Source organism: Nesoenas mayeri, assembly GCF_963082525.1.
Source record: "Nesoenas mayeri genome assembly, chromosome: 8".
NCBI classification, from domain to species: Eukaryota; Metazoa; Chordata; class Aves; order Columbiformes; family Columbidae; genus Nesoenas; species Nesoenas mayeri.
Window position 1 is genome coordinate 14,433,149 of NC_137554.1, and position 26,844 is coordinate 14,459,992.

Below are 26,844 nucleotides of genomic sequence, written 5' to 3' on the forward strand. Positions count from 1 at the left end.
TGTCCCGCGGGGTGAGTGTGCCTGGGGAGAAGGGCTGGGCAGGAAAGCTGGTTTTCCTTTACGTGTGCTGCTCTGCACACGCAGCACCAGCTTTGAGGAGTTACAGTAAACCTAACTGAAGCTGGTTTTACTTTAAAAGGCACATAGGGTTAGGCTAGAAATAGAGCCAGTCCATTAGCAGGTGAGCATAAAAGTCATTTAAGCATCTAAAACCAGGGAATAATGCCAATAAGTCTGTATTAGAGCTTGAGAAGGCCAAACCCCTTTTAATAATGGATGTGCCTAATAATCTATTTTATACAATTTTTTTCTCTCTATTTTTAATATACATAATTTTACTAGTTGTTTTTTTTTTTTTTTTGTATTAGCACATCAAGATAAATAGAATGTGTTCCAGGAATTCAGGATAGATAGGAGGGGAAGTGTGAATGAAAAATAGGGAAATAGTAAATAACTGCTGAGAAGAGAGCCCCCTGTGAATACACCTAGTTGTTCTGATGTATTAATGTATCTTATACTGTAGTCACTTCACTTATCAATGTTGCAAGAATATGCTGCAAAAGCAAAGAAAAACAAGATACTCATTAAAGATAAGCTGATGATCTGTTGGTGTCTGATAAACTTACTGGAACACTCGCTGTCAGAAAATACTGTCTATTTATATGAATTTTCCTGCTTGCTGAGGTATTGCACTGCAGCCATTTTCTCCTGACCGCCTCCTGTCAATGCAGTAATGTGCTCTTATGTGTGTGCTGAGAGGAAAATAGGATCACAAGAAATTTCTGTTTGAAGAAGTCTTTCATGTATTTTAGCCCATCATCACTGTGTTATTTCTAGTGTAAAATGAAGAAACTGAAAATAAATAATTTAAGAGGCTAACATAACCTAGATTTTCCTCATCTGATGGCCTCCCAAAAATAAAGAGGTACTGCTTATGAAGTTAATGGTGTATTTCATGTCATGTGTAGCATTTAAAAGTAAACATCCTAGACTTCATAACTGAGATACCAATTCACAAGACTGAACTTTGGAATTTCTAATTTTAGTATTAATTTACAAAGCATTTATTTCTCATAGAGGGGCTGGATTATTTGCTACAGCAATCCAGATAGCAATGGTGATCCATTCAGGAGTCTCAGAACGCACGGATGGGTTAGGAAGGGGCGAGACTTTGCATTGTGATTGTAAAGCAGCTAGGTACTAATTATCCCTCTTCGGATAATGGAAGTTAAGGCTGACACTTGATTATGATACTTCAGGCTTTTAGTTCTGGTAGCTGATAATGAGCTAGTGGTGATTTTCAGAGATGCTGAACATTTGAGTTTTCCTAGCTAAAGCCAGCATGTGACAACCAAGACGGAGGCTGCCTGGTGTAAATCTAATGCAGTGCTCGCAAAGGTTCGGTGATGTGCTTCCTACAAAAATCATGCTTTGTTCACTTAAATTAGGGGTAATTCTTAATTAGATTGTATTGCAAATTGGAGAGTGCCACAGCTCTCCTAATGCTTCTATTACAGGTCTAAGTACCATCAGTGCGGCATCTCAAGTATCACAGCAAGATGACAGGCTTATGATGTGGAAATCTCAAAGCCAATCCCAGTCTACTTCCCACTATTTTTTTCTTCTCACTGACATCCCAAACATGACCTAACATGAACTTCTTTTTAAAGAATATTTGTAGCTCTCCAACTGTTGTAGATCTCTTAAGGTTTTAAAGTTGCTGTCTGTTATATTTTTCCATCTTAATTCCTTCTGTATACAGCAGGGCAGATCATTATGTAAGATATGACTGATGTTAGGTTGAGTTACTCTTGACTTTTATTAGGGTAGCACAGATCAGAATAAAATGCGGTCTTTCATCAAGCAAGAAAAAAGAAAACTTAATCTTTCAATAGAGAGACAACTAAAAATATACAGCGGAGGGACCATATTTGCCATGAAATTGTTAACTTACTGAGCTTTTTCATGCAGTCTCGTAGCCTGGTTTCTAAACTGAGTACACGCTGGTGTAGTTCCTCATAGTCATAAGCACCAATTTCTTCCTGAATCCCAGTGAGGACAGTAGACAGATTCCTAATTTCCTCCTTGAATTGGGTGATCAATTTGGCATCAGTTTTGTATTGTTCCAGAACTGGGATCAGTGGCAGGAGCTCATCCATCTTTTCTTTCAACTCCTGTTAAAGGCAATCAAATGTGTGTTAGAGCAGTTTAAAGGAGTTCAATTCCCTGATTCCTTTAATGTAGCATTTATGCTTGATTATTAAAATGACTTGAAAATTATTGTTGATTTTAGTTACATATCTGTTATTAGTGTATTTTGAAAGTCTTAGAAATCCCAGACTTAATGGTAGTAAGCAGTAGATAAAATTCATGAGAGACTAGTGTTTCTACTGGAAGTACAGAATTACCTTCACGTGATCTGAATCAAACCTGCTGAAGATCTGACTTTCCATTCAGGGGATCTAAACCCCCTCTAAGTGTATCTTTCTTGAGAGAAGATGATTAGGCCTGAACACGCAGTGATGTTCAAGGAGGTCATACTACCTGGTTTACAGTGCTGTTGCAATAGGTGAACAGTTAATTTCTATTTCACTACTGAATTCATTTTGAATGGCTGTTGTTAGTTCTGGCTTGGCCACAGTGGTACAAACCTCTTTCTTCTGAAGTCAAAACCCCATGGTTCTTAACTGTGCTTTGCCATCATGCTACATCATTAGGTGCCTTTGAGCTTCCTCAGCTGATCTTTCTTCTGGACTATCACAAATCATTTTTTTTTTTTGATATGTGTAGTTGTTGCATTGTCAATCCTATTTTTAAACACTGATTAAATAAAATAAGGCTCCACTTTGGAATCTTGTGTTGTCCCTTTCTCAGACTTTTGCTGAGTCCTAGACTTTGAGAATTTGTCTGAGTTTGTAACCTATATTGGCTGCTTATCTTTAATTTCTTGATTCTTCTTTTAAATGCACCTTTATTAAATGGTTTGAGGTTGTTCTTTATTTGGTTATTATTCTGTAGAAAACCTCAAAGAATCCTTGCAGTCAGAAGGTGTTGCTTTATTGAAATGCAGACAGGTTTGTCCCTGATGTATCATCTGTATATAGAGATTTGCATCTCTTTTTATAATCTGAGGTAACAGCAGGACTTCGTGAGCAAATGCCAGAAGAGACATGAGGAGATGCAAGCCTGGGCAAAGCAAGGCAATGGATGGAAATAAAGATTTGTTAGGCACCAGCACTAGGTGATAATAGACACTGGGAACAGATGAGGACACACAGGGAGAGGCTATTGGGGGGGTTGAAAAAATCAAGTCCTGAAGAATAGCTGGAGTAGTCAGCAGGTGAAGGGGGAAAGCAGAAGAGATCGAAATGGAAGCCCAAGCACAAAAAAGAGGTGTGGAAGCAAATGTGGTTAGAGGTTAGCGTAGTCACTGAGGTGTGCGGAGATGTGCACGCAGTTTGTTACATCACTTGTATTACAGATGCACTAAGCAGGGCAGGACATTTCCCAGATAAATAACATGATGATGCCAAATGCATTTTTGCTAAGGAAATGTAAAAGAAGCTGACAGGCAGGGTCACCATTTGAGCTGTTTGAAGATCTACCTCTGAATTTTTGCCTCTTGAACTTTTTCTACGACAGCTTGAGAGTTCTGCAGTATCTCTTCATCACCTAGTTAATATATCCATACTGTTTTAACAATTGCTTTCATATTGGAATTATTATTTACTCAAAATAAAGACTTATGTGTTGTTAGGAAGTGTATTTTGCAGACAGGTCATCTTAATAGCTAGAAAATTGCATTTTAAATTGTAAGTGGATATGTCATTATAAATGGATTTGAGAGTATTAGAAGTTCTATTATCAAGGGATCTTCCAATGACATTACAGTAGCAGAATTACTGAAATGGGCAGAAGTGGAGAGTCTTTTTATCTACAGTTAAAACTATTTTTATTTGACTGTTTTTATTAAAAACTTAACTTGAGCCTACTTTATGCCTGTTAAAACAAACAGTTTTGTGGTACAGAAAGCAGAGCTCCAGGGGCCAAAGCTTTTCTCACTTCATTTTGAAATGATGAACTTGGGCTTTAGTTCTGTGGGGCAGTGAACTGCAAAAAAAGATGAGTAAACCGCAATGGGGAAAATGCAAAGCTTGTAAAAGCTCTGGAAGATAAAACATGTTTAAAAGAATTAGTGAAGGTAACTTATTTCTGATAGGATTTATGCCAGACAAACTCTCATTTGAGCAAACTGCTGTAACTTTTTGTGGTGATCAGGTATTTTGCCAACCTGGCATAAGTACTGATTTGACTGAATCTGACCGTATGTTCAAGTGTCGTCTGGGTGAAATTTTTACTCTTTGGTTCTTATCAACATGGAACTACAAGTGTTAGAATGTCACGTTTCTGTAAATGATAGAAAGATTTTCTGTGTGTGTGATAAAATAATTGTATTGGTTTCTGCTGACACTCCCAGGTTGTTGCTGTGATGAGTGGTACAAGAACTCATTTGTATTGCAACACAGGTAGGTGGTAGGCATATTCTGGCACTTCTTGCCTGCTGATATGAGAGGTTATGGTATATCCAAAATGAGTTTCTTTGTCTCAGGAAAGATAAAGCACTGGAATGTGAAATTTCAGAGAGCCAGCAGCATGTTGTATTCTGTTGACCTTTTAAATTACTCTGTAATTTGCCTGGAAATCTGTTTTATACTCCTGGCAAACCCTCAAACTGAAGTTAAATGACTGACCAACACAAATATTGAATTATTTAAAAGATTAGAGTACTGCAGAAATCTGCTACCTTTGACACTGTGTATCAGGCATTCAAATTTTGATATTCTGTTCCCAAGGACAACTATAACAAAAATACAGAATGTATTATGACATTATACAAATGTGTTGTTATTGTAGCAATGAGTGATGAAGGGGAAAAAAGGTGGAGATGTTTCTTACTACCTGAAAATAACGGGAAGTATGTGCTCAAACTATAAACTAAGAATGATGGATGACAGAAGGAGTAAAGTTTGATAGTCAGATCATTAGTGTACTATAATTCCTGATATTATTAAGGCCCATTGGGTATTCAGTGTCTCTGAAAAATAAATTAGACTTGTTAGCTATGTAATTGTTCAGATATCTAACTGTAGCACCACTTAGAAAATTAAGTCCATTTTATGAACTTTCATAAACCCTTTAAAATATATGTGTGGTTAACATAATATAGTCCCCGAATGTATTTTCTGGACCCTATCTTTCTGTCTTGAAATATCAATTTATTAGACTTCATATTTAAAGAACCTAAATAGGTCCTTTAACATTTTTTCCTTAAGAGTACTTCAGATTGCTTTTTCAGAAGACACAATGTTATTTTGTAATGCCTACGACCTTCCTTCCACACCAAAGATTGGCTTGTAGTTTTGTTGTCATTAAAATTCCTTGGAAGTCTTCTTTAATCACACACATGTGACTGGGAATGATTATACTCCTATCCCAAAATCAAAATAGCAAACTGTCAGACATGAAATTGGATCTTAATTGTAGTGGATAAAAATTACGATAACCTGATTTATTATAGGCTTTCTTGCCATCAGCTGCAGTAAATGTCAGGCAGTGGTAAAAGTGCAGAACTCTCTAGTTGTTTGCTATTAATTCCATTAGATCTTCCCATTTATCAGTGGAGCCTGAATGAATATTAATTTATCAGTATGACATGCACATTGATACAGAAAAAACAAGAATCTGTTTATAGTGACATTTCTCTAGTGACTTAATAATTAATGGTTACTCCCTATTACAATTAAATTGAACAGAGCAAAAGATTATAATCATAAAGGAAGATTTATTATGCTTTTATTTTTAATATTGCTCTGTCTGAGCATTTCAAACTGAAATGTTAGTACTCCATGCATTGCTGCTTAGTACATTGCTTCCAGCAGGCTTTCAAAGTTAGTGTTAAAATAAAACCTACTTGAAAATGCTTTGTCATTAAAGTCTTCCGATCATCTTCAATTTGCCGAAACTTGGCCTTCAGCCCTTTCATTTGTGTTTCCATTTTTAAAACATACTGGAAATCCCTCTGAGTCCGTAGATTTAAAACTTCAATAGATTGGGACATATTCTGAACCTGTTAAAGAAGAACATTCTCTAAATGCACTTTTTTGTTGCTTTACTTTTTTTCCTAGTGTAGTTAAATATCAGGCAATAAAATGAGCTAATGTCAATGCTTTAGTTATGAGTAATTTATACCACAGTATAGCTTTAAATTCCATAACTGCAAGACAGTACCAAAATTGTGGAACAGGGCTAACAGCGGGCTATCAGCAGTGACACCTTGAAGCCACAATCAATTTGGTCTAGCTTCTTTGAGGCACAGAGAGATCCTTTCAGCACCATTATTAACCGGCTCAAAAAAGGCTGTTAGGCAGCAGAGTCTACTTTGGCACTTGTAGTAGATGCTGACTGGTCTGCAGAACGTGCTGTATGGCGTGTGTTTCCTCCCGAGCACTTCAGGACAGACAGGACTGAGATTGGGAGATTTTGGTTAGTATGAAGAGCATGATTTTGACTGTTAGTAGGCATTTTGATAATAATTCTGTTTTGGGAATTCATGAGACTATGCAGAGATAAGCTGGGATGTGCCCATCATTGAATAGGTGTTTGCTTATCATTTGGTAAGTAGATAGAAAATTAGAAATTTTATTCAATTTTCTCATTCGTAGAAAAACACTTTTTTTTTTTTTTTGTTTTTCCCAGATGAGAAGTAGTGAATGTTCAGGTAACATTTGTAGAGCAAGTGACTTTGTAGCTATAGCGAGCACTTTTACCACAATGAAGCAAGAATAACTGTCACCTAGAGTGAATGACATATATATTTTGACATTATCTGTTACAAAAGCAATGCTTTTGACAGTCATAAAAATGACATATTTTGCAAGTGCAGTTATTCCATTTCAATAGGTGTTTTGTTTTCCCAAAACATGAAAAAGTAGATTGTACCATATTGATGTTTTGGTTAAAGAGAAAAAAAACCAAACAGACCTACCTTCCTAATAAAAGACAAACCCAGCAGCATTCCTGTTGTTTGCAAGAGTATGCAATATTTTACATGATATTCATGTTTGAAACCAATACATTGTGGCTTACAGAATGTGTGGACTCAGGAAATCCTCTTAAAGTACTGTTAAAAATAGTGTACTTTAGTCATTGTGTGGTTACCATTAGTGCTTCATGGAAAGTATTTTTAATGAAAAAAATTAATGTTTCTCTTTTATTTGCTTTCTAATTGTTGAAAGCAGGAAAATAAAGTCCTTCGGGTTTTGGAAGAGTGTTCCATTTGGCAGAAGCTGCATTCACGTAGAGACTCTAATTAAATGACTCTGCGTGGACTTAGTGAAATTATGATATAACGTACACATTATTACCACAGTTCTATTCATAACAACATGTTTTAGGTTCTTTTCTGTGGTAGCTCAAAAACTATGTTGAGATCTTAACACTCCCCAGTCCCCACCCCAAAAGAGAGTAAGGTGGTTTATTTGGTGGTGGTGTGGGGTTGTGTTGGTTGGTTGGGTTGGGTTTTGGTTTTTTTCATTATTATTTTAGCATTTGGGAAATCTGCTAGAGCAAAGACTCTTCCTCTGGTAAGTAAATAGCGTTGAGTGGAGGTCACGCCTGCTCTGTGTGCTGGGTCACCAATGTCCTCTCCCTGCATCTTGTGCTACGGGCCCTGTCACAACCTGAAACTAAGGCCCTGCTGCAGTTCATGGAGGTTTAGGGAGGGCAAATATGCAGAGATCTGGTGCTATGCTAGTACTGGAGTGATTTTTCTATAGCTAGAAAAATGCTGAAAATTGTATGCTAAAAATGTATTTTTCAGTCTGTATTTTATGTTGTTTTCTGCTGCTTCTCAAACACTTAGGTCTGAGGTTCTGTACCACTGGGGGTGGTACAATAACTATAACCTTGGTGACTTGTGCAGGGAGTGCAGAACAATAGTTTGTGATTTATTGGTTGCAGCATTTTTTAGATGTTGATGCAAAGTAACGCTTGCCAGGTTTTACTATACATGGAATAGTGGATAATGCTGAAAGTACAAATTGTGTTGTTCAGGCAAAATTTGCACCACTAGAGAATAAAGAAATAGTATTATTAGAGGAAAGAATAAATGAAAGAAAATTAGAACCATTGCTGTTCTGTACAGTCAGCTTTGCAGATGCTATCATGCCTGTATCTTATTTGTTAGTAAGATACAAGGAATGACCTTCAAGAGTCTCATATGATTGAAGCAGAAGCTGTAGTTTAAAATCCCACAGCAACGAGCTAGTTTGAGGTGGGATTTGTAACTGTTTTTACACAGAAAAATCAGTCCTGTCTGTGTGTAAATAAGAATTTTTGGAGGAGGGAATGAGAAGGAAGATGCAACTTGAGTTTGCTAGGTAAGTGGCTTGGGGTAGGAAAGGTGTGATATAAGGAAAATAGACAAATAATGATCAGTGGTGAGAATATAGTAGGGGATACACCCTGAAGAAATATATTTATTAGATAACTCTTCAGTACTCCATTATGTATTAAGTTTAGAGGCAAAAGAGTGGATTTCCATGGGAAGTTTAGTGATTAAAAGGAGGAATTTGTTGGGAAAACTTACCTTCTCTAGCAGTTGTCTGAGTTGCCTGCTTTTGGCATCTCTTGAACATAGGTTTTGTTCGGGTGCAACAACAGTGCAAATACAACGGCCATCAGGATCCTGGGCTGAACTGTAAACTTGCCACCCTTCCTTGGGGCTAATCTGAGTCTGTAACAACAGAATAGTAAAAATAAAGGGAGCTGAACTGATTTTCTTGTTGTTTGAAAAACAACGACCTCAGAATATTTTTGTTTATTTTTGCAGTATGCCTTTGCAATGAGGTTTCTCCTACTCAATATTTATTATTCTCTTAACTAATCAGGTTGGTCATTTCACACATTTTTGTCATCTCTCACACCTTTGTATAGCTTTTCATCAGCAGAGAACAAACACGTCCTTTCAGCCTGAATGACTTTTACTTTAGACTAATGGAAACAACAAAAGCAGAAAAGAACAAATGTAATACCCCAAAGAGACAGCACAGTGTATGTGACTCACACGTTGGGAATTTGTTCCGAAGTGGTTGGGCATGTGGGTTTGCAGGTTTGCTCTCAGAGACGCAGCATGCGGAAAACTGTTCTGCATTGGCTTCTCCTGCACACGCAGCACAGGGAAGAGCCCCGCTGCAGGCTGGTACTCACAGGGCTCTGCTTAGCTTAGGCGACTAGGGCTCATGGCAAGCATGGCACAGAGCAATTAAGACATTGCATGTCCTTCACTGGGACAGAATAATTCTGGAAATTGCTAATCTGTTACATAGCTTGCAGAGCAGGCTAACACTGTGCTGCATTTAAAGTTTGTGTGATACCTTCTGAGAGTAGGTATCTATCTATTTAATGGCATGTATCATAGAATCGCTTTGGTTGGAAGAGACCCTCAGGATCATCAAGTCCAACTATGAACGTATAGAAATACACAGCAGAAGAATGAGAGAAAATATTATAATTATATGATTGAAAAGATTCAGGTGATGGAATTAAAACTAATGGACACAAGAAGTAATTATTTTACTTTCTTTTAAATCTCTAATTTAAAGTTAATATTACACATTATTCTTTTCTAATAATATAGTAGTGACTACTGAATTTCATAGTACAGATGCTAATGGATGCCAGTTTTGGTCTGGTCGCAGTTGGAATCAGTTACTAATTATATTATAAAAATGTACTCAGTGTCAGCATGGAGAGTAATTCTTTAAACTGGCAGGCTTTGATATTGATGCTTTAGTGGTGGCTTAGTGCAGAGCAAACTGCAGAGCTCCTCACCTCAGAAGAGGTGCAATATCTCTGCAGACTGAGGTTAGAAAAGAGCACAGACTTTTCACAATAATAATTCTTCTGAAGAAGTCATTGAAGCTAGCAGTGACCTCTTCTACTGCAGAGTTAATGGAAAACTCAAAATTGTATTGTTCTCCTGGTTTGCAAAGAAAACCAGAGTGTCATAATGTAGATGACTGTAAAAAGGGGACAGCTGAACTTGCCTTAGGTTTTGCTGGAAAGGCATATCCAGAGTGCTAAATTACACTGCCTCTATGGTGTTCTCTTTGCCTTAATCTAGGGCAAAGGGAATCTAATTTAAGACATGGAGAACAATAAAAACTAACCCAAATCACATCTGCGGAGACAATTTAAATTGGTTTTGAGCAGCAACTAAGATTGCAAGCTTGAAAAAGTTCAGCCTATCAAGGCTGGTAACCCTTGCAAAGTATAAGCTCTGTTCACTCCAGTAGAGTCCATGATTCTCTGTAGAATTTATGCCCAGTGTTGTCACGCAAGAGCAAGGAAACAGAGTGCAGGAGCCTAGAGCTTGGGACTGTAATTCCTTTAGAACAGAAATACTTAATATGAGTACATTTAGATTGGTTAGCCACTGGGTTTACTTCGTTCAAGTAAGTTTTCTACAGTGGAGCATGTATGAGGTAGGAGGATCACACGGAGTCTGTAGTAAACCCATTGTAACCCAGGCTGTGCTATCAGAGGTACTTATGTATTCCAGTGATGTCATGAGTGTGTCTCTCAGCTTTAGCTAAGGAAAAACAAACCCACAACTTTATTGATTAACTCAGCAGATATTTTCTTATGGTGTCTAACATACAGCTTGATTTTTAAAAGTAACTGCTATTTGGGAAAATATTTCTCCCAGTGAGAGGCTGTCAGGCCCAATATGAGTGCATGGTTGTTGGCTGGCCATACAGAGGTAAGCGCTCTCATGGTGCTCCTACTATTTAGGCTGCAGTTCATTGTGGTATTCTGAGGTTCCCTGTATTTGGGCCATCAGAGTTCCTTCATTAATTAGGGTGGGTAATATGAGTGATCACAAAGAAAAACAAGCACATGTGTGCAGGAACACTTTGCCGTTTTTCTTTTCCTCGTTATTTTTTTAGTTTGACATTTAATCCCCACCTCAAGCAGAAACTGCTGTGCAGGGAAAGAGCTACAAGGCATCAAAACCTTACAGAAACCACTGAATCTACTCTTCAAATGCAGGCTTACTGCTGACAGGCCTTAGTAAACACACAGGAAAAAGAAATAACAAGTAGACAACAGCAATGAGAATAAATTATGCTAGTGCTTGAAAATCTGGGGAAAACAGAGGTGTCTGTACAAAGAGCAGTATTAATCATTGCCTTGGCACGGTGCTGTGCTGCACACTTACTTCACTTACCTCCAAAAGATTCATTTTTTTACTCGCACTTTTATATATTCTGATAAAACTGTTACAGCTGCCTCCATTGCTACTCATGAGAGGGCAGATGGCAGTACATATACTCAATATGGTTGCTTAAATAGAAACAGTATTTTTCAGTTTGTCTTGCAATTTTGATCCTGGGACTGGAACAGAACTGAAAAGGGGAGACCCTTTCCCCAAGCCCATATCCTTGTACAATTCTTCCAGCTTAAGGGAGGAAATTGGGAGGTTTTGTTCTTTTTTCCTGGTACAATAGAGACAATTCATGAACTGTGTATGCGCTAGGGAAGAACTGGCGAAGTGCACGTGCCGCACTGTTTGCTGGACAAGCTTCCAGTGGGTAACTCTTGATGGTGGTTAAATACAGTGATGGCCTCAGTATTGCTGAGTACCTGCGGCATAAAATCTCTCAGCCAACATATGAAGTTTAGAAGAAGGTAGCAGATTTAGGGTGCTTGGTTTAATGCTGAAAGAACCCCACATGATTCAAGTGTGGGGTTTTTTTGTTTGTTTGTTTCATTTTGTGTGTGTTTTTTTTTGTTTTGTTTTGATTTTTGCTTGGCAGATGTTGCCAAGCTCACATAATCAGGTTTTTATGATTGGTTCCCCAGCTTTACAGTCTGCCACCCCTCTTGAAACACAAAATATGTTTCCAACTCAGTGAGTGCCAAGAGCACTATTTCAATAATCTTTAGGAGGCATTTATATCACCAGGACTCTACTGTAGCTAAGGGAAGCATGAGAGTTTACACTACTGGGAAGCTGAGCATGGTACTATATATAAACACATATATGTGTCTGTGTGTGTATAAATAAATATATATGTGTGTGTGTCTTTTAGTTACTCAGTTACAACTTTAAACTTGGATTTAAATGTGATAGGGAGCTTTATTGCTTATAATACATTGCCACAAGAACTAGTAATACATACTATAGTAGAATGAGCACGTTACATCTAAGGAAAATAAAATAGAGCTTTTCCTTGTCTTACCTTCTTACTGCTCTAAAACATAACACAATTCTTTCTTACAGCATCATATATTTAATTTTAAAGTAGTAATATTTAAAGTATAAGTGCAGTCATTTTCTTCAGTAACGGATTTCCTGCATGCATATGTTCAGTTAATTAAATGTTGATTAAATGTATCATTTTTAGTTACAACTAAAATGCTCAGTTCTGAGCATAGTGAACTACTGCACAAGTAGTTAAATGTAGATTTTACATAACATACTATTATGTAAACAACTGATTGCAGTTAAAGATACAGAGAGTGTTTTACTAAACATTTAGGAAAACAGTGTTCTAGTTTACTTTATGTATATCAGTATAGTGTTCCCTCTTGTCCAATTAGGTATTACTTTAATATTTAGGTTTCTCATGAGTAGTTAATCACAGCTTCTCTGTAGGTCTTCATTAACAGAGGCTGCTGTATATGAGTATCAACCATACAAAGTGATATTTGTGTCATTTGTAATATTCCCATATCAGCCTTTCTTAAATTCCGGTGCCCAGCCTCCTAGAAGCAATTTTATTTTGTTTCTAACAGCTATTTATTTGCTTAACTGTACTCTGATAAAGGAAAATAGGAAAGAATCAGACTACTTGCATATTGTAGTGAATAACTAACATGTAACGTTATTCAGCCAAAAAGAAACTTACTGCTAGATATTTTTTTTCTTAATAATGCAATGGATTTTTTTGGAGCAGTAAGCATAGGAAAAAAGTCTAGACAAATGAAATTACACTGCCGTACTATTTTTAGCATTTCACACTCAAGATGGTGTTTGTTCTTAAATATTTAAGGAGACTATTTAAAAATCTTTCCTTTCACAGTAAGACCACAACATGCTCACCAATGTGCAGTTTTAAGATGCCCAAAGAGAAGCATGCATTAAACGATGACAGGAAGATTAGTAGCTTAAAAAGAGATTTACAAAGAGGCAACAAAGTACAGCTTTTGCTGGCACTTAAATACTACTTCAGCATTAACATGGCTTGCAACACATCAGAGCTACTTACTAGAGTATCTGAAGTGATTATTCTGGTGGTATTTAGTCCTACTAGAGATGGGAGAGTTTGGGACATCCAGTTCGAGATCATTGCCATGGTACTAAGAACAGCACCAAGCTTCAGCAGTGGAGGACTCATTGCTGTGGAGCTAATGAGGTTTCATGGTGACGGATGCTCACCCCGGTGCCGGCTGGCAGGGAGAGGCGTGACTGCAGCACGCAGCATCCACAGCAGGAGAGGAGATCAAGCTACCCACATTTAATCACCCATTTAAAACACTCATATCCTTATTTGCCCTCTGTTTTTCTGCTCTTACTAACAAATACTTATGACTGTCTTACTCTGACCACTAAATAAGCAGCCCTTTCTATGCTGATCATCCCTGCAGTTTCCAGTGGGAGATGGCATGGGTGAGTTACCTCTTTATAGGTGCTACAGAGTCAATTAGCGTTTAATTAGTTCGGTCCTCGTGGAGTGGTATGTGTTCTGCCTGAAATGCAGAAGCCCAATCACAAACCCAAACACAAATAACCCCCAGTTCCCATCACTGCTTTGGTAGAAATATGCTCATGTTTCCTTCTAAATATGATTGTACACTTGTGCCAGTGGATGGGGAAAGGGGAGAACTGTCAGCCTGCCCAGGAAAACACCAGAAACCTTTCTGAACCTTCCTTGATCTGTTTATCTCACATAAATTACAAACATCAGTGACTTTATAATTTGCACAGCTTGTTGTTAAGATAGTTATTGTTCATAAAAGAACACTGAAGCAGTAAAGATTCACATTTCTCAGTGTTCTTGTTAGTTTATAAGTTTTTATACTGAGAATTATTGCATTACATCCAGGGCTGGCAGACTTGATATTTCTTCATTGCCATTTAGGTGGAAAGAGAAGACAGCTTGTGGGGTGCTCATGTAGCATTTTGAGGCTTCTTTTGGCTCTAATCTGCTGTTAAGTCTACTGTTCTCTAGTCCTGTAGGTTCAGTAGCAATTTATCTTTTTCATAAATTTAGCAAATGTTGGGGGGGGTGAAGTGTAGAAATCATTGTGCCGTTAGGGTAATTTTACCTTTTTCAGAATTATTTTTAAAAGAAATGCTGAGCAGGTATTTCTAACAGCAGTTATTTTAGAGAGAACTTGTTTAAAAGTTTGCAGTGAGATAGACTACTGTATATATTCCAGACGCAGTTACGGACTTTGTTTCTGAATTTGATTCCAAAAGACTATATTTTTCTTAAGGAATTTTGGTGGTTTGTATGAAGGAAATTTGTAGTGAAACTAAAGGGAACCATTTTTATAGGAATGCGTGATCATGAATGCATTGGTTAAAGTTACTAAACTCCTGCAAACAGTTTTTCAGATTCTTGGAGCTCATGCTCCAAATTCAGGTTAGACTTTTTTCTTCCAACATTCATTCAGAATTATTTCAATAAGTCTCTGCAGTTTAATAAAGACACATGGCAAATTGTTTAAAAAGAAACTGAAAAACACATTGAGAGCTATTATATAATCTTACGAGAGGTCTTCCAGCATTAGAATAGAGAGGGAAATTCTTTGATTAAATGTTTTCTGGGAGTTACACAGTAAGGGGAGCTGTGAAATGTTTCAAATACTCAGAAAACCCAATTCAGTGAAGCGTGATGCATTTGAAAACAGTGAAAGACTGAGTTTGTTAATATACAGATTCTGCTTTTTGCTAGTTTTTCTGCATATATAGACATTGCAGTAAAAGAGCTAAATATAAAAATAATAATTGAATACTAAGCATGTTATAGTTTTATTTACCTGTAGCATATTAAATGCATACACTTGTTTGCATGCGTTTTGACTTATTTCACATACTTCATCTAACTGATACCAAAACTTCTGGGACAAGATAACACACAAGGGCAGTTTTCTCTAGAGAACTTGGATTGCTTTCAAAATATGAACTGTTAGTTGATGACACTGATGTCTGAATAAGAAAACACCTTTTTTGCTCAGTTCCAAAAAAAGTATTCCAGTAAAAAAAACACTGCACTGGATCTAGATCAATCTCCTTAATCCATTGAGCTCCTTTCTCTAGCAATGGCCAGCAGTGGATGCTTAAGAACAGAGTGTAAGAAGAGAACAAACATACAGTAACACTTTCCTTGGTGTAACCTTCCAGCAAACTGTGGTACTTATTGGGCAAGAGGTTGTAAATTTATGTTCAACAGACTTTTATGATGCTTCCTTCCATGAATTTCTCAAGTAACTTTTTAAACTCATCTGTACTTTTAGGAGGCCCAACATTCACTGTCATGGAGTTCCACAGTTTGTCTTCTGTGAAAAACATACTTACTAGAAATCATTATTGGATTGCAAATTTGAGAAATGCCGGTGTTCAATCCAAATATGCAATTTGTCATTGAAAACCCTTTTTAAAAAAAAAAAAAAATAATAATAAAAAAAATATATAATCTTCATCTACTTCCAACACCTAGAATTGCTTTCAGGTACTTAATAAAAAAAACCTCTCCATCAGTGCATTTTGGATACTAAAAATATGGTAATCAAAGCCACAAAACAACCCTTGTTAAATCTCCTAACACTGTTGATACCTTTTGAGAGCCAACGGTGACTCTACTTGGTGGTGTTTTGTTGACTCCAAAGGAGTCAATAGCAGTATTAGGTTTCAAAAATCAGCTTTTGCAGTGGTGTCTGTGCTTTATCCTCTGGGTGTGTCCTACGGCCTTGGCCTTCTGCTTGTCCTATTCAGCATATGACATAAGAAGCAGTCAGAGGCTCTTCTTGCCTCTGAGTGAGATCCTGATTTAGGTTAAATAAAGTCTAATGTAAATGAGAATACAGCCAATGTTACATTATTACAATTGAGGTACAATGCTCTCTGTACTATAAGAGTAATTAATGTCAGTCTTAGAAGTCCCAACAAAGCAAATGTCCCAAGAGTCAGCAATATGTGAACACACACTCATAAATACATGAAAAATGTCCAGTTACCTCCTGACTGGAGGAAAAGAAAAAGTGATTGTAAGAAAGAGGAGATGTGAAGTTCAGCAGCAGTCATTTAGCCCTGATGTCAGCTTATTTAATGTATGTTAAAAAAAAAAAAGCCTCATTCCCAAATATTTCTTAAAATTCTAAATCGTGTTCATGAGTAAATGCTATAAAGGTTTTTGCCTACGAACGACCTTGCATATTATGCAGATAGAGATCAAAGTGAGTGCATACTCATGGCTCAGATGTCTTAAATAGTCTCCTTTGAAGCAGAGCATAGTCAGGAATCTTAAACCTCAGGAAGTTTGTACTTTGACAGGTTAGGTTTAGAAACTTAGTTCATGCATAAAAGTCAAAGCTTCCCTTGTTATAGTGTTGTTCTTCTGCAGAGTTCTTTGTCTTAATGAGATATGTTCTAGCGGTGACTCAGTAGTACATTGATTTAAGAAATTTATGTCATTAGTCATGTTCCTGAGCATTATTATTTATTCACATGAGGTTAATGCGTGCATAAAGCAAAGTTCTTAGAATTTGAATAGCAATTAAAATTCACAGAGCTCTGGTGGACTGAGCAAGTACATCGTTGCCCTTTCAGTTCAATTCCAGTTCTCAGAATTTAGAAACACTGAGAAAACATCAGCTTCTTCATCTAACTTGATGTTTCTGTTCAACAAAACCCTCTGGCTTTGCAGTGTTACTTGTGAGTACTAATATCCAGGTTCTTTGTAAGAGCAGTTTGAGAGGTGTGTATGCTTTCTAGAGAATGTCCTCATGTGTGTATCCTTGGTGACATTCTGGAGTCAGGCAGCTCCACTGACAGCAGTACTGAGCAAGGGATTACTGGAGTCTGTTGTCCATCACGTGCTTCTGTACCAATGCTGTGACATTCTTTTGGAAGTGGTCTTAGCTGTCCCTTGCTCGTTTTTCAGGCTTCAGGGAGCTTCCTTTGAATGAAGGAAGATTTTGTTCTTAGAGAGCATTTTCATGCTTTTTTTTCCCACCTATTATCTTGTGTTCTGCTGTTAGCAGTTCCCAAGTGTACAGAGTAACAAAGCAGTGTGTCTACAGTGGGCTTAGTTCATGACCAGAATTGCCTGAAACCAGAAACAGACTGGGCAATGTGCTTTATGAAAGTTTGTGTTTAATTGAAGCAGCTGAGGGAAAAAATGGGCAGGGGAGGACTAACTGAAATGAAAACAAAAAATCCTTTCAGTTGATTTCCTGCCATTTTCATTTTCAGTAACATTTATATCAGATACTCAGCAAAACCTCATAAGCTTTTCCCTCAAACGTGTGATATGACGATAGACCTAATGGGAGAAAAAGAGTTTGGAAAAATCATTCTTTTCTGTTCTATCCTCTTTAATTCTCTGAGTGATGAAGGTTTTCCATGCATACTCACAAAGCTTCTTTTCTAAAATGTAAAGAGATATCTATTTAATAGAGGATGACTAAAGATTGTGCAGAGTCCTTTTCCCTTCAGCAGAGGTTGGGATTCTGCATGTACCTGGAGGGTCATGGCATCCCTGCTCTTGCCATGGACATCCCCAGGCTGGCAGGGTGCAGTGCTGGCTGGCCCTGGCTCTGGAAGCATCACGCAGAACTGCAGCCTCAATGTTCTTTTGAAAACTGTAGGGACTGGATGTAAGGATTTATTCCTCCTGGAGTAATCCTCATGCTGAAGGTTTTTAACCATATGTAATTTTGTCTTAATCCCGTCCTAAAAATACATACTCTTCTGTTGAGGGCAGGTGAGCTGGCTTGCATTGTGGATAAATTTAAAAAGAAACTTGGTTCTTCTAAGATGTCTAAAAGCTGAAATTCACCATGAAGTTAGATCATATATAATCCTAGAGAAGTGCTTGAGCCATGAAAATCAGTGAATTCCATAATCTGTTCTAAATGCTGTATAGAGCTTTGAATGTGATTAAATAGGTGGTGTGTTTCACCTCGGAGATGGCTGCATTTCGTTAAACAGGAAATAGTCTATGGATATGCCACAAAGAATGATCTGAGATCAAAGGTGCAATAAAATGATTTTATGTTTAAATAAGGGTATAGAAAGCAAACACGTGTTATTTTGTAAGGCTGTCACAATCCTGAAAGTTTCTGATTTCAGTAATGCTGAGAAGAACTAAAGATATTTATTTGGAAGTGTATCAAAATTGTATTACTTGCAGAAAAATAATACCAGGTGTATCATAGACCTCATTGAAATTACAACGTATTCTTTTTCTAGCTGCCTTTTAAATTTTCTGTTTTACAGAGCAGAAATAAAAGTTTCAAAACATATATCACTTTAAAGGATCCAAATGCTGATTGTTATGTAGCTTGCCCTTTACCCTGTGGTTTTTCTTCTTACTGAGATTTCCTGACTCAGCGTGTGCTGCCTAGGGTGCTGAGCGGGGCGCACCCCCTGAGCCATGGGGGTGCACTCTCTGGGGCCGTGACGCTAATGGGAGCTGGAGCTTGTCATGGGTGAGAAATTTGGGTGTTATATTTAAGGTCCAGGGTTCTGTTCCTGGCCCCTAGTGAGCGAAAAGAGAAATTTATTGAATCGATGCTGTTGTCTGAAGATATTACTGTGAGAAATGCACTTCTGTAATGCACAGCAGAGAACAAAACTAAATATAAGTATGAAAAAAACACAGATGTGTCCCTGATCAGTGCTTTTACCTCTCATGTAGTAACACTGGCTTGTACAAGTAAACAAACCACTCAATAAAATGTACTTTAATGTTGGCTGCCATTTTCCTCAAACGACGTAGTGCCAATTTTGTAAGTTTTGATATGGACAATTGAGATTTCTGCATATGGGTGAGAAGTGAGATCATAAAAGCTTGTTTGAACATGAAAATTTTGAAGTAGCATTGTAGAAGTAATAGGAGAAAGGAAAAGAAACCTGTAGGGGGGAAGACAGGAAAAAATGGAGCTGTAAGTACTGAGACATACTTAGTGGTGAGGTATTGGTGATTGCTGCCTATTTGCTCTTGAATAGAACAAAAGGAAGACACCTAGAAGACAGACAATCCGAACCACCTTTTTACAAATTTAGTACTTATGCATGGGACAGCTATTAAACAAAATAGCTACTGTAGTTCAGACAGCTTATGGTTTTCCAGGATCCCAGACTCAGCATGAGTGTTGGACAACCACAGATACCCACATTGTTTATAAAGCAGTAATTTGTATTCTGACTGTCCTTCCTCCATTTCTACCAGCAGTTTGTTTAGGTGTGATTGGTGTAGCACTTTTGAGAGTTTCAATATTCTTAATATCAGCGTAATGCTCAGAAAAATCCATGTATGCAATGGCTAGTAACTCAGGAGAGGCCATGTTCTTCTCATTTGAAACGAGTGATACACATTGGAAGTCCTTGTAAAATTGGGCAAAGAAAATTGTGAGCCAATGTAAACGGTGAGATAGATGTAGAATTAAATCTTATTCTCTGAGTTAGAAAGCTGTGGTCTTGGACTAATAATGAGTGATTTCTACAGCTGTTATAGAACATGGTTGCAGCAGTTGAGACAGTGGAAAGTGGCCGGGCTTTGTGCTGCTTGGCAGCCGAGCAGTGGAATGGCCGATAGTTCAGGCTGCGGCAGGGGAAGAGAACAAAGCTCTCACCATACAGCGAACAGTTCTGGCATCAAACCGATCAGTGACCTACCTATACAAAAGGCTCACATCTGAGCTCCCAAATGCAAAGTATTGTAAAAAGTAACTGGGTAGATGTCATGTTACGTTACGCTGGTTCTTTTGTAGTTGCATTTTATGACCAATGGAAACAAGGTCATTCCCAACTTAGATGACTGGAATTTTGTAGTTTTGCAGGGTTCAAGTGGGCTGACAGCCGAGGAGCATAAATGATGAAGACTCAGGAGATACCCCCTCTGAAGCTTTCTGTTTACTGATACTCACCATGCAGTCTGTAACCTATATTTTTAAAATGACTTTTCAGTGGTTTAAGGCTATTTCGTACCATCTCTAGCACTTAATCCTTGTGTGCAGTCATAATCCTCTGTTTACAATTTCAAAATTAAAAACTGTAGAGATGGCTGTTGTTTCATAGGTGAAAAACATGAAATGTGTGAAGAGTGGGCATTGATGACTAGCTTAGAAGCAAAGATTTCCAGAGAAAAAGGTTTCTGTCCACAACAAGTTCAATACAGACATTTTTCTTTCTACCTTGAGTTAGGGGGAATTCACTAATTAAGAATCACAAAGTCAGTGAGTCTTTAAAGGACTGCTTAGCATTATGATTGCGAAGAGTAAAATTCATAGGCCAAGCTGGTGAAGTCTTACATAAGCTTTTAGATCTAATTAATAAAAAAGGGCTAAAATTTTGCTTAATGATGGCATTTACATAACTTTCGAGATTTGATATTAATTTCACAGGGAGATTGAGCTAACTCATTAGCAAACGACAGAGAAATTTAAGAAAAGATTTTTACTAAATCTTGTAATTAGTTTCTGCAGCTTGACTAACAGTAATACAGAAAGTGAAGGAACTCTTTGCACAGGGGCAAAAAAAGGACTTTGGACACACAACTTGTGCTAGAGCTCCCAAAAGGTGTTTACAGTCCCAAACCAACCATTTAAAAAACACCTACAAACTCATCCCAGGCCTGTTGGAACTTGAATGCCTGGGGAGAAGTTTAAATTCATTTTTGTGACAGACCATAACTGGCAGCTAAAAGGGTTGACCATGTCCTGGGGTGCCTGGAGCGCAGCATCGCCACCGAGCCGGGGGCAGTGACAGCCCCACTGTGGCCTGCTCTGGCGCAGCCACACCTTGCTTATCTGGGTTTCATGAAAGCTTAAGTTCTAGACTATGTGGCATGCACTTTTCTGTAATTTAAAAGGAAAAAAAAAAAACCAAACCTAAGTCATATAGTATATAATATAGTGTTCAAGATCCAGAAATAGAGTCCTCTTGCATCCAAACCATTCATATATTGGTCCTTCATACACTGGAAAGTAACTGAGAATATTGATATTTTGGTTTTCAACAGAGGAAAACTGTTGAAATTATGTTGTCACTTTTGCTGGAGCTAAAGGTGAACTTCTTTAAGAATGGGAAAGTATTTTCACAGAATCACAGAATGTCAGGGACTGGAAGGGACCTCAAAAGATCATCCCGTCCAATCCCCCTGCCAGAGCAGGAACACCCAGATGAGGCTACACAGGAATGTGACCAAGTGGGTTTTGAATGTCTCCAGAGTAGGAGACTCCACAACCCCCCTGGGCAGCCTGTTCCAGTGTCTGTCACCCTCACTGTGGAGAAGTTTCTTCTCATATTTAAGTGGAACCCCCTATGTTCCAGTTTGTACCCACTGCTCCTTGTCCTATCATTGGTTGTCATGTTTCATTGTTGTTCATATTTAAATATCCTTTGCTGGCTCATGGTCATCCTGCTGTCCACCAGGACCCCCAGGTCCCTTTCCCCTACATTGCTCTCTAACAGGTTGTTCCCCAACTTATACTGGAACCTGGGGTTGTTGCCCAGATGCTGTGCATTATATCAGGGATACAATGTGTGCTGTATGTGACTTCTTGCTTAGAGGGGTGAAACTGTCTTTTTCTGCATCTTGGTAGCAAGAGAGAGGTAGGAAATGCTGTAAATAAGTAGAGTTTACATTTTCAAAGGTAGATTGGGGAAGAAAATTATGAAGTATTTAATATTTCCAGCAAAGTCCATGTGAAAAAAAATCTGGCTGCTTTTTTCTCATCTTAATCCATCTTGAGAACAGTAGAGATAGTGCCTCAGAAGTGAAAGGTCTGGCTATACCATAGCTGCAATTGTATTTTCTACCTTTTATCCTGAGCTGGGTAAAGCATATTAGTGTTATGTTTTCTAGCAATATTTGAATAAATTGATACTTCCAAAATGTCTCATACAAAAATGATTAAAGAACACAATGGAATACATATTGTTTTCAGGCACTTCTAAATATAGGGATGTTGATGATTGCTGGTAGGCTTAAAATCGTTAGTATTTGAAATGTAATAAATTATCATAGCTTTCCTTTTATTGTTTGAAGACTAATAAAATTGCCTGCAAGTTGCAGGCAAAGTGCTCATCCTATTAAGGGCTGTGACTCGCCGTTCTGCTGCTTAAGCAGCATAATGCAGAAATAATCAGACCTGGCCAGTCCTTTTCTGTATTTTACAGCCATCTGTCCCAGCCAAGCAAAAATTCTGGTCTGGGTTTTTGTCTTGCATTGGTGTATTCCTACCCAAGGTTCAGATATTAGCTTCTACACATTGACTTTTAAAACACCATAACGTTAAACTATAACAGTAAAAACTATTAACATGAAACTGGAAAAAAATGGGATACATCTTAGCCAATTTGTGAAAGTGCTAGTAGTGTTAAGGCAATTAAATAGCAATAAGTTCCATTATTGTTAGCCTTGGAAATAAGTTTTAAATTGATAACTAGAATAATATGATTTAAAATCTCTATAAAAAGAGACAGACAATAGGAAGATGCTGAAGAAAATATTGCAGAGGTCAAAAGTGGGAAGCTGAAGAAACTATTTCACATCTACTTCTTTTTTATTGACTTTTTCGTTTTGATGGACTAGCAAATAATTGTTTGATTCCTTTGTTCTTCTGAACATAACACAGTCTGTTACAAGTAAGGAGAAAGGTGATTCCAGATGGAACCCAGCTCAGCCAGTGCTTAGTGAGAATATTTGTCTTATTTCAGGTCAGATGAGATGCCATAGGGCTATTTGCAAAAATTAGGTGCCTTTTTTTTTTCTTTAATGTAGCATATAATGTGGAAAAAAAAGGTGAAAATACCTTCTTTAGCTTGAAAACATGGTTGCCATAGGAAATGCCTGCTGCCTGTGTTCATAAGCTTTCTTGCAGTCAAAGCAGCAAGGAATGTAGAAATATTAACGCACAACTTCAGCAGTGCACAGTCAGTAATAACACAAAAACTTGCCTAATGGATAGAGGTGATTTTAAAGACATTGGCTTTGTCAATAGAAATAAAACCAAATGAACCAATAATTAGCTTGTTGCAGATTCTTGCATATTTTACACTGTTCAGGAAACAGACTTCTGCAGATCTTAAATCTGATGCAAGCAATGACTGCTTGAGGCTGAAGACTCTTAATAATACTTTTCTAAATTATCTCCAATGAGAGCACTTTTTCTTTTACTACCACATACATGTTTTAGAGATAATACCAGCCATTTCCTGAAGGGCACTTCAGTAAAACCCAGCTTGAATTTATACCACATTTTCCTGGAAGAATTTAAGTGGAGTTTTAAAATAAAGTGCTGAATTTTAGCTCTGCAGTAACTTAATTAAATGACGGTCAGTTTGCAAATGTTTTTTCCTTATTATAGGCAAATAATCAAAATCAGTTTAAAGGCAAAGCATGACTTGCATGATTTGCACAAGAGGTATATCACAGTTCTTTTGGTTTGGATAGATTGCCTTTGCTCACGTTATGCTCTGCTCTGGACTGTAAGACTTTCAATTCATTGTTCAGTGTACTAGAGATACAGATGAGTCATTTCATGAGTTAAGGGGAAATGCAGTAGACATAGTTATTGACATGCATTTTTTTCATCTATAGTATGATGAAATAAAAATATTCTTATGAATTTAAAATATTAAACTTAGCACTGGAGATCTTGTTAAATGACTTTGATACAATAATAAATATTTTGGAATGCTTCCTTTTAATCAATTGGTAATATGTTAAAGAGAGAAGTCCCTAGGTTGCACATGACTTTTTGATCTACAGAAAACTTGTCAATCAAGTCACTGTACATAAATTCAATGGTTTATTAGTAACATGAATGGATATTTTGGGATGAACAACAAATTCCCATTTCAAAAGGTTTAGAATAAATACCAGCTTAAACACTTTAGTTCTTTTGAAAAATTGATAGAGAATTGAAAAAACCAAACCAAAACAAAGCAACTTGCTTTGCTGTTTAACAGGTTAGTAGGTACAGCTATACTCTAAAAGCAAAATGGCCTATGAGAATGATCCAGAGCCTGGAAAAGCAGACTACAAAAACACACTTATCTGGGGACATTCGAGCAATCTTGTTTCATCCTGAAATCTAACCAAATGTTCTGCTGGTGGCAGTCTTTCATGTGTGTTTATTGTCGAGATACACGTTTGAGCTGTACAGAAGATGCTGTCTGCAGTTCTTGTGTGTTTTTAATTCTTCAGAACTCATGACTATAGGTTCTTAAGTGATACAAATTGTCAGATTTTTCCTTTAGCAAACCATTTTCTATAACTCTATCAGTTGTTTTGATAAGTGGTATGACCTCTTCCTAAAACCTTGGCTTATGTGCATACATGAATGTAGAACACTCCCATAACATGTATTAGTCTTCTGTGCTACAGTTTGCTTTCTGGGTTTAGAACAATTGATTTCAGAATCACATTCCTAAATCTGGGTATCTTTTCAGAGAATTTCTCTAATCTGGCTCCAGATTTTCCATCTTTCCTTGCAGGGTCAAATACTTTCCTAGGAGTTGTAGCTTGAGGGTCCCTCTATTAAGGAACTGAGGTATCAGTCTGTAGACTTAAATTTGCTACCAAGCCGTCCTAGTTCCTTGAGGGTACAATTAATTGCTTATAAATAAACTTTGGACTGTGCAGTATGTTTAGAACAGATAGCAAAAGACAAAGCAATATCCCAAGCAGTATTCCCTTCATTCCTGCTGTGAATTCCCAGATGTATGGGAAATATCATGGCTATAAATCCCTTGAGCTGGTCATCAGTCCCAGAGACAAACAGAATATATTACATTTGTAAATATTTATTTCAAAACATAACAAGATATCATATATAAATGAGCTCACTTGTGTGATGCTGTCCTTTCTCAATATATATCACTAACTTGAAACAAACAGGAAATTAAATGGAAGTAAAGAGAAGGTCCAGACAAACTGCTGCAGGTGGTTTAAAATAACAGTGGCTTGATCACGAGTACAGAAGAAAGTATGTTGGACTCCTGCAGCCTTGAATGGAGTACTTCTCTCAAACCTGAAATGTGGGATCATAGGCAGTTCTGCCCTGAACACGTCAGAGAAAGGAGGCAGAGTGGAGGAGATGGGGAAAGACTGGTTTACATACAAGATGAGAAACTTCAGCTTTTACCTTAGTTGCTTTGTGCTCTAGAGATAAAGCTGGAAAGCTAAGGTTGAGTCTATAAAGGTGACAAATACTATCTAGATATAGATGCCATTTATTGTTTTTTCTCTTCCTCTTTGCACATTGGGCCTTGGAGGAACTGGTGTTTAGTTCAGAAGATGTTGTTCCTGCGTTGCTGCGAGTTTACATTGTCCTGAACTTGGCAAGGGTACTACTAGAATCTAGTGGAATGAAGGCTGGGAATCAGGGGGTGCACAAGAATAGTAAAATCTCTTGCTCTGACTCAAGAGTGAGGTATTAGAAGTCAGATGCATTAAGGAGGGAGCAAATGGAGTCTCTAGTGCAGCTTTCTTGGCAGTCAAAAGAATGTGATTATAATAGCTTCTTAGTCAGGTGAAAAGATGCAATTTCCCCAAAGACCAATCTGGTTTAGCAGTGCAGACATTCTGACTTCATAGTCTAATGCGGTACTTCACAAGATTCCTCATTTCTCCTCATGTAATGAATTGGAAACAACATTGTTTCAGAGCACAAAATGCAAGTACCGCTCCATTAGACAAAACAATTCTCCAGGAACTTATGAAATAGAAAAGAGAGAAAATTGGTCCTACAGTCTATATGTGAAAGAATTAAAATTTTAAATATTAGATACCTGTAGATAAGATAATAATACATATTACTGTCACTGAGACAATCTGGAGAAAATAATGTGCCTGAGATGACCATACAGACCCTTTAAAAATAGAATAGAAACTGAAAGGGCTGACAGTTGGGGGAATATCAGTATCTTGGGAAAGAAAAGCACCCCTGAAGGACAACGGGGTTTGTCAGAAGTTGAAGGACAGGTGATAAATTCCGTATTAGTTAAAGCAGTTACTTCTGCCAAAGGCATATAAACTGCACTGTAGCTATAACATGGTATATTGTTTCATGCATTATAAATGTAACCATTAGGATAAAAGCCTTCCAGCATTCTATACAGATAGTTATGTTACTACATAAAGTTAGTCTTTAGTAATCATGAAGAATCACAGGCAATTCAGAGTCTATATTCATACTGTAACTTAAGTCTTCTGGGTTGGCAAACAGTTGTCTGCAATCCATTGTAGAAGGGGAAAAAAAGCAAAAATACTACATAGTCTACTACTTACAAGATTAAATGAGAAAGGAGGGAAGAAGGAAAATACAATTATACAAATAAAAATAACAGATTACAACACAAGAAAATATTTGCAGTATCAGAATAACCTGAGATGTAATGGATAATTCTATCTGTCTTATACTAGGGGCAGTCAATGTAAAGAAACTAGAGAGTCAGTGTGTGTTTGGGCACACAGTCTGGAACGTAATTATGGAAAGCAGAACGAGGTAATATTCTTTATTCCTTATTCTATAGTCACC

General features: G+C 37.4%; 1 protein-coding gene across 2 annotated transcripts in view; it reads right to left on the reverse strand.

Moving 5' to 3' along the window:
* OLFM3 (olfactomedin 3) overlaps positions 1–26,844 on the reverse strand; it is a gene marked incomplete at both ends in the record, with an annotated part of 58,942 nt that overhangs the window by 7,571 nt on the left and 24,527 nt on the right. The window contains 4 exons of one of the 2 annotated variants that reach the window (XM_080348891.1): positions 1,955–2,174; positions 5,972–6,127; positions 8,648–8,794; positions 13,335–13,558. In XM_080348891.1, coding sequence (XP_080205017.1) covers positions 1,955–2,174; positions 5,972–6,127; positions 8,648–8,794; positions 13,335–13,463 — 652 coding nt within the window. Of the gene's footprint in view, positions 1–1,954; positions 2,175–5,971; positions 6,128–8,647; positions 8,795–13,334; positions 13,559–26,844 lie in introns of those variants that run through there. The other variant, XM_080348890.1, reaches the window with a different exon arrangement.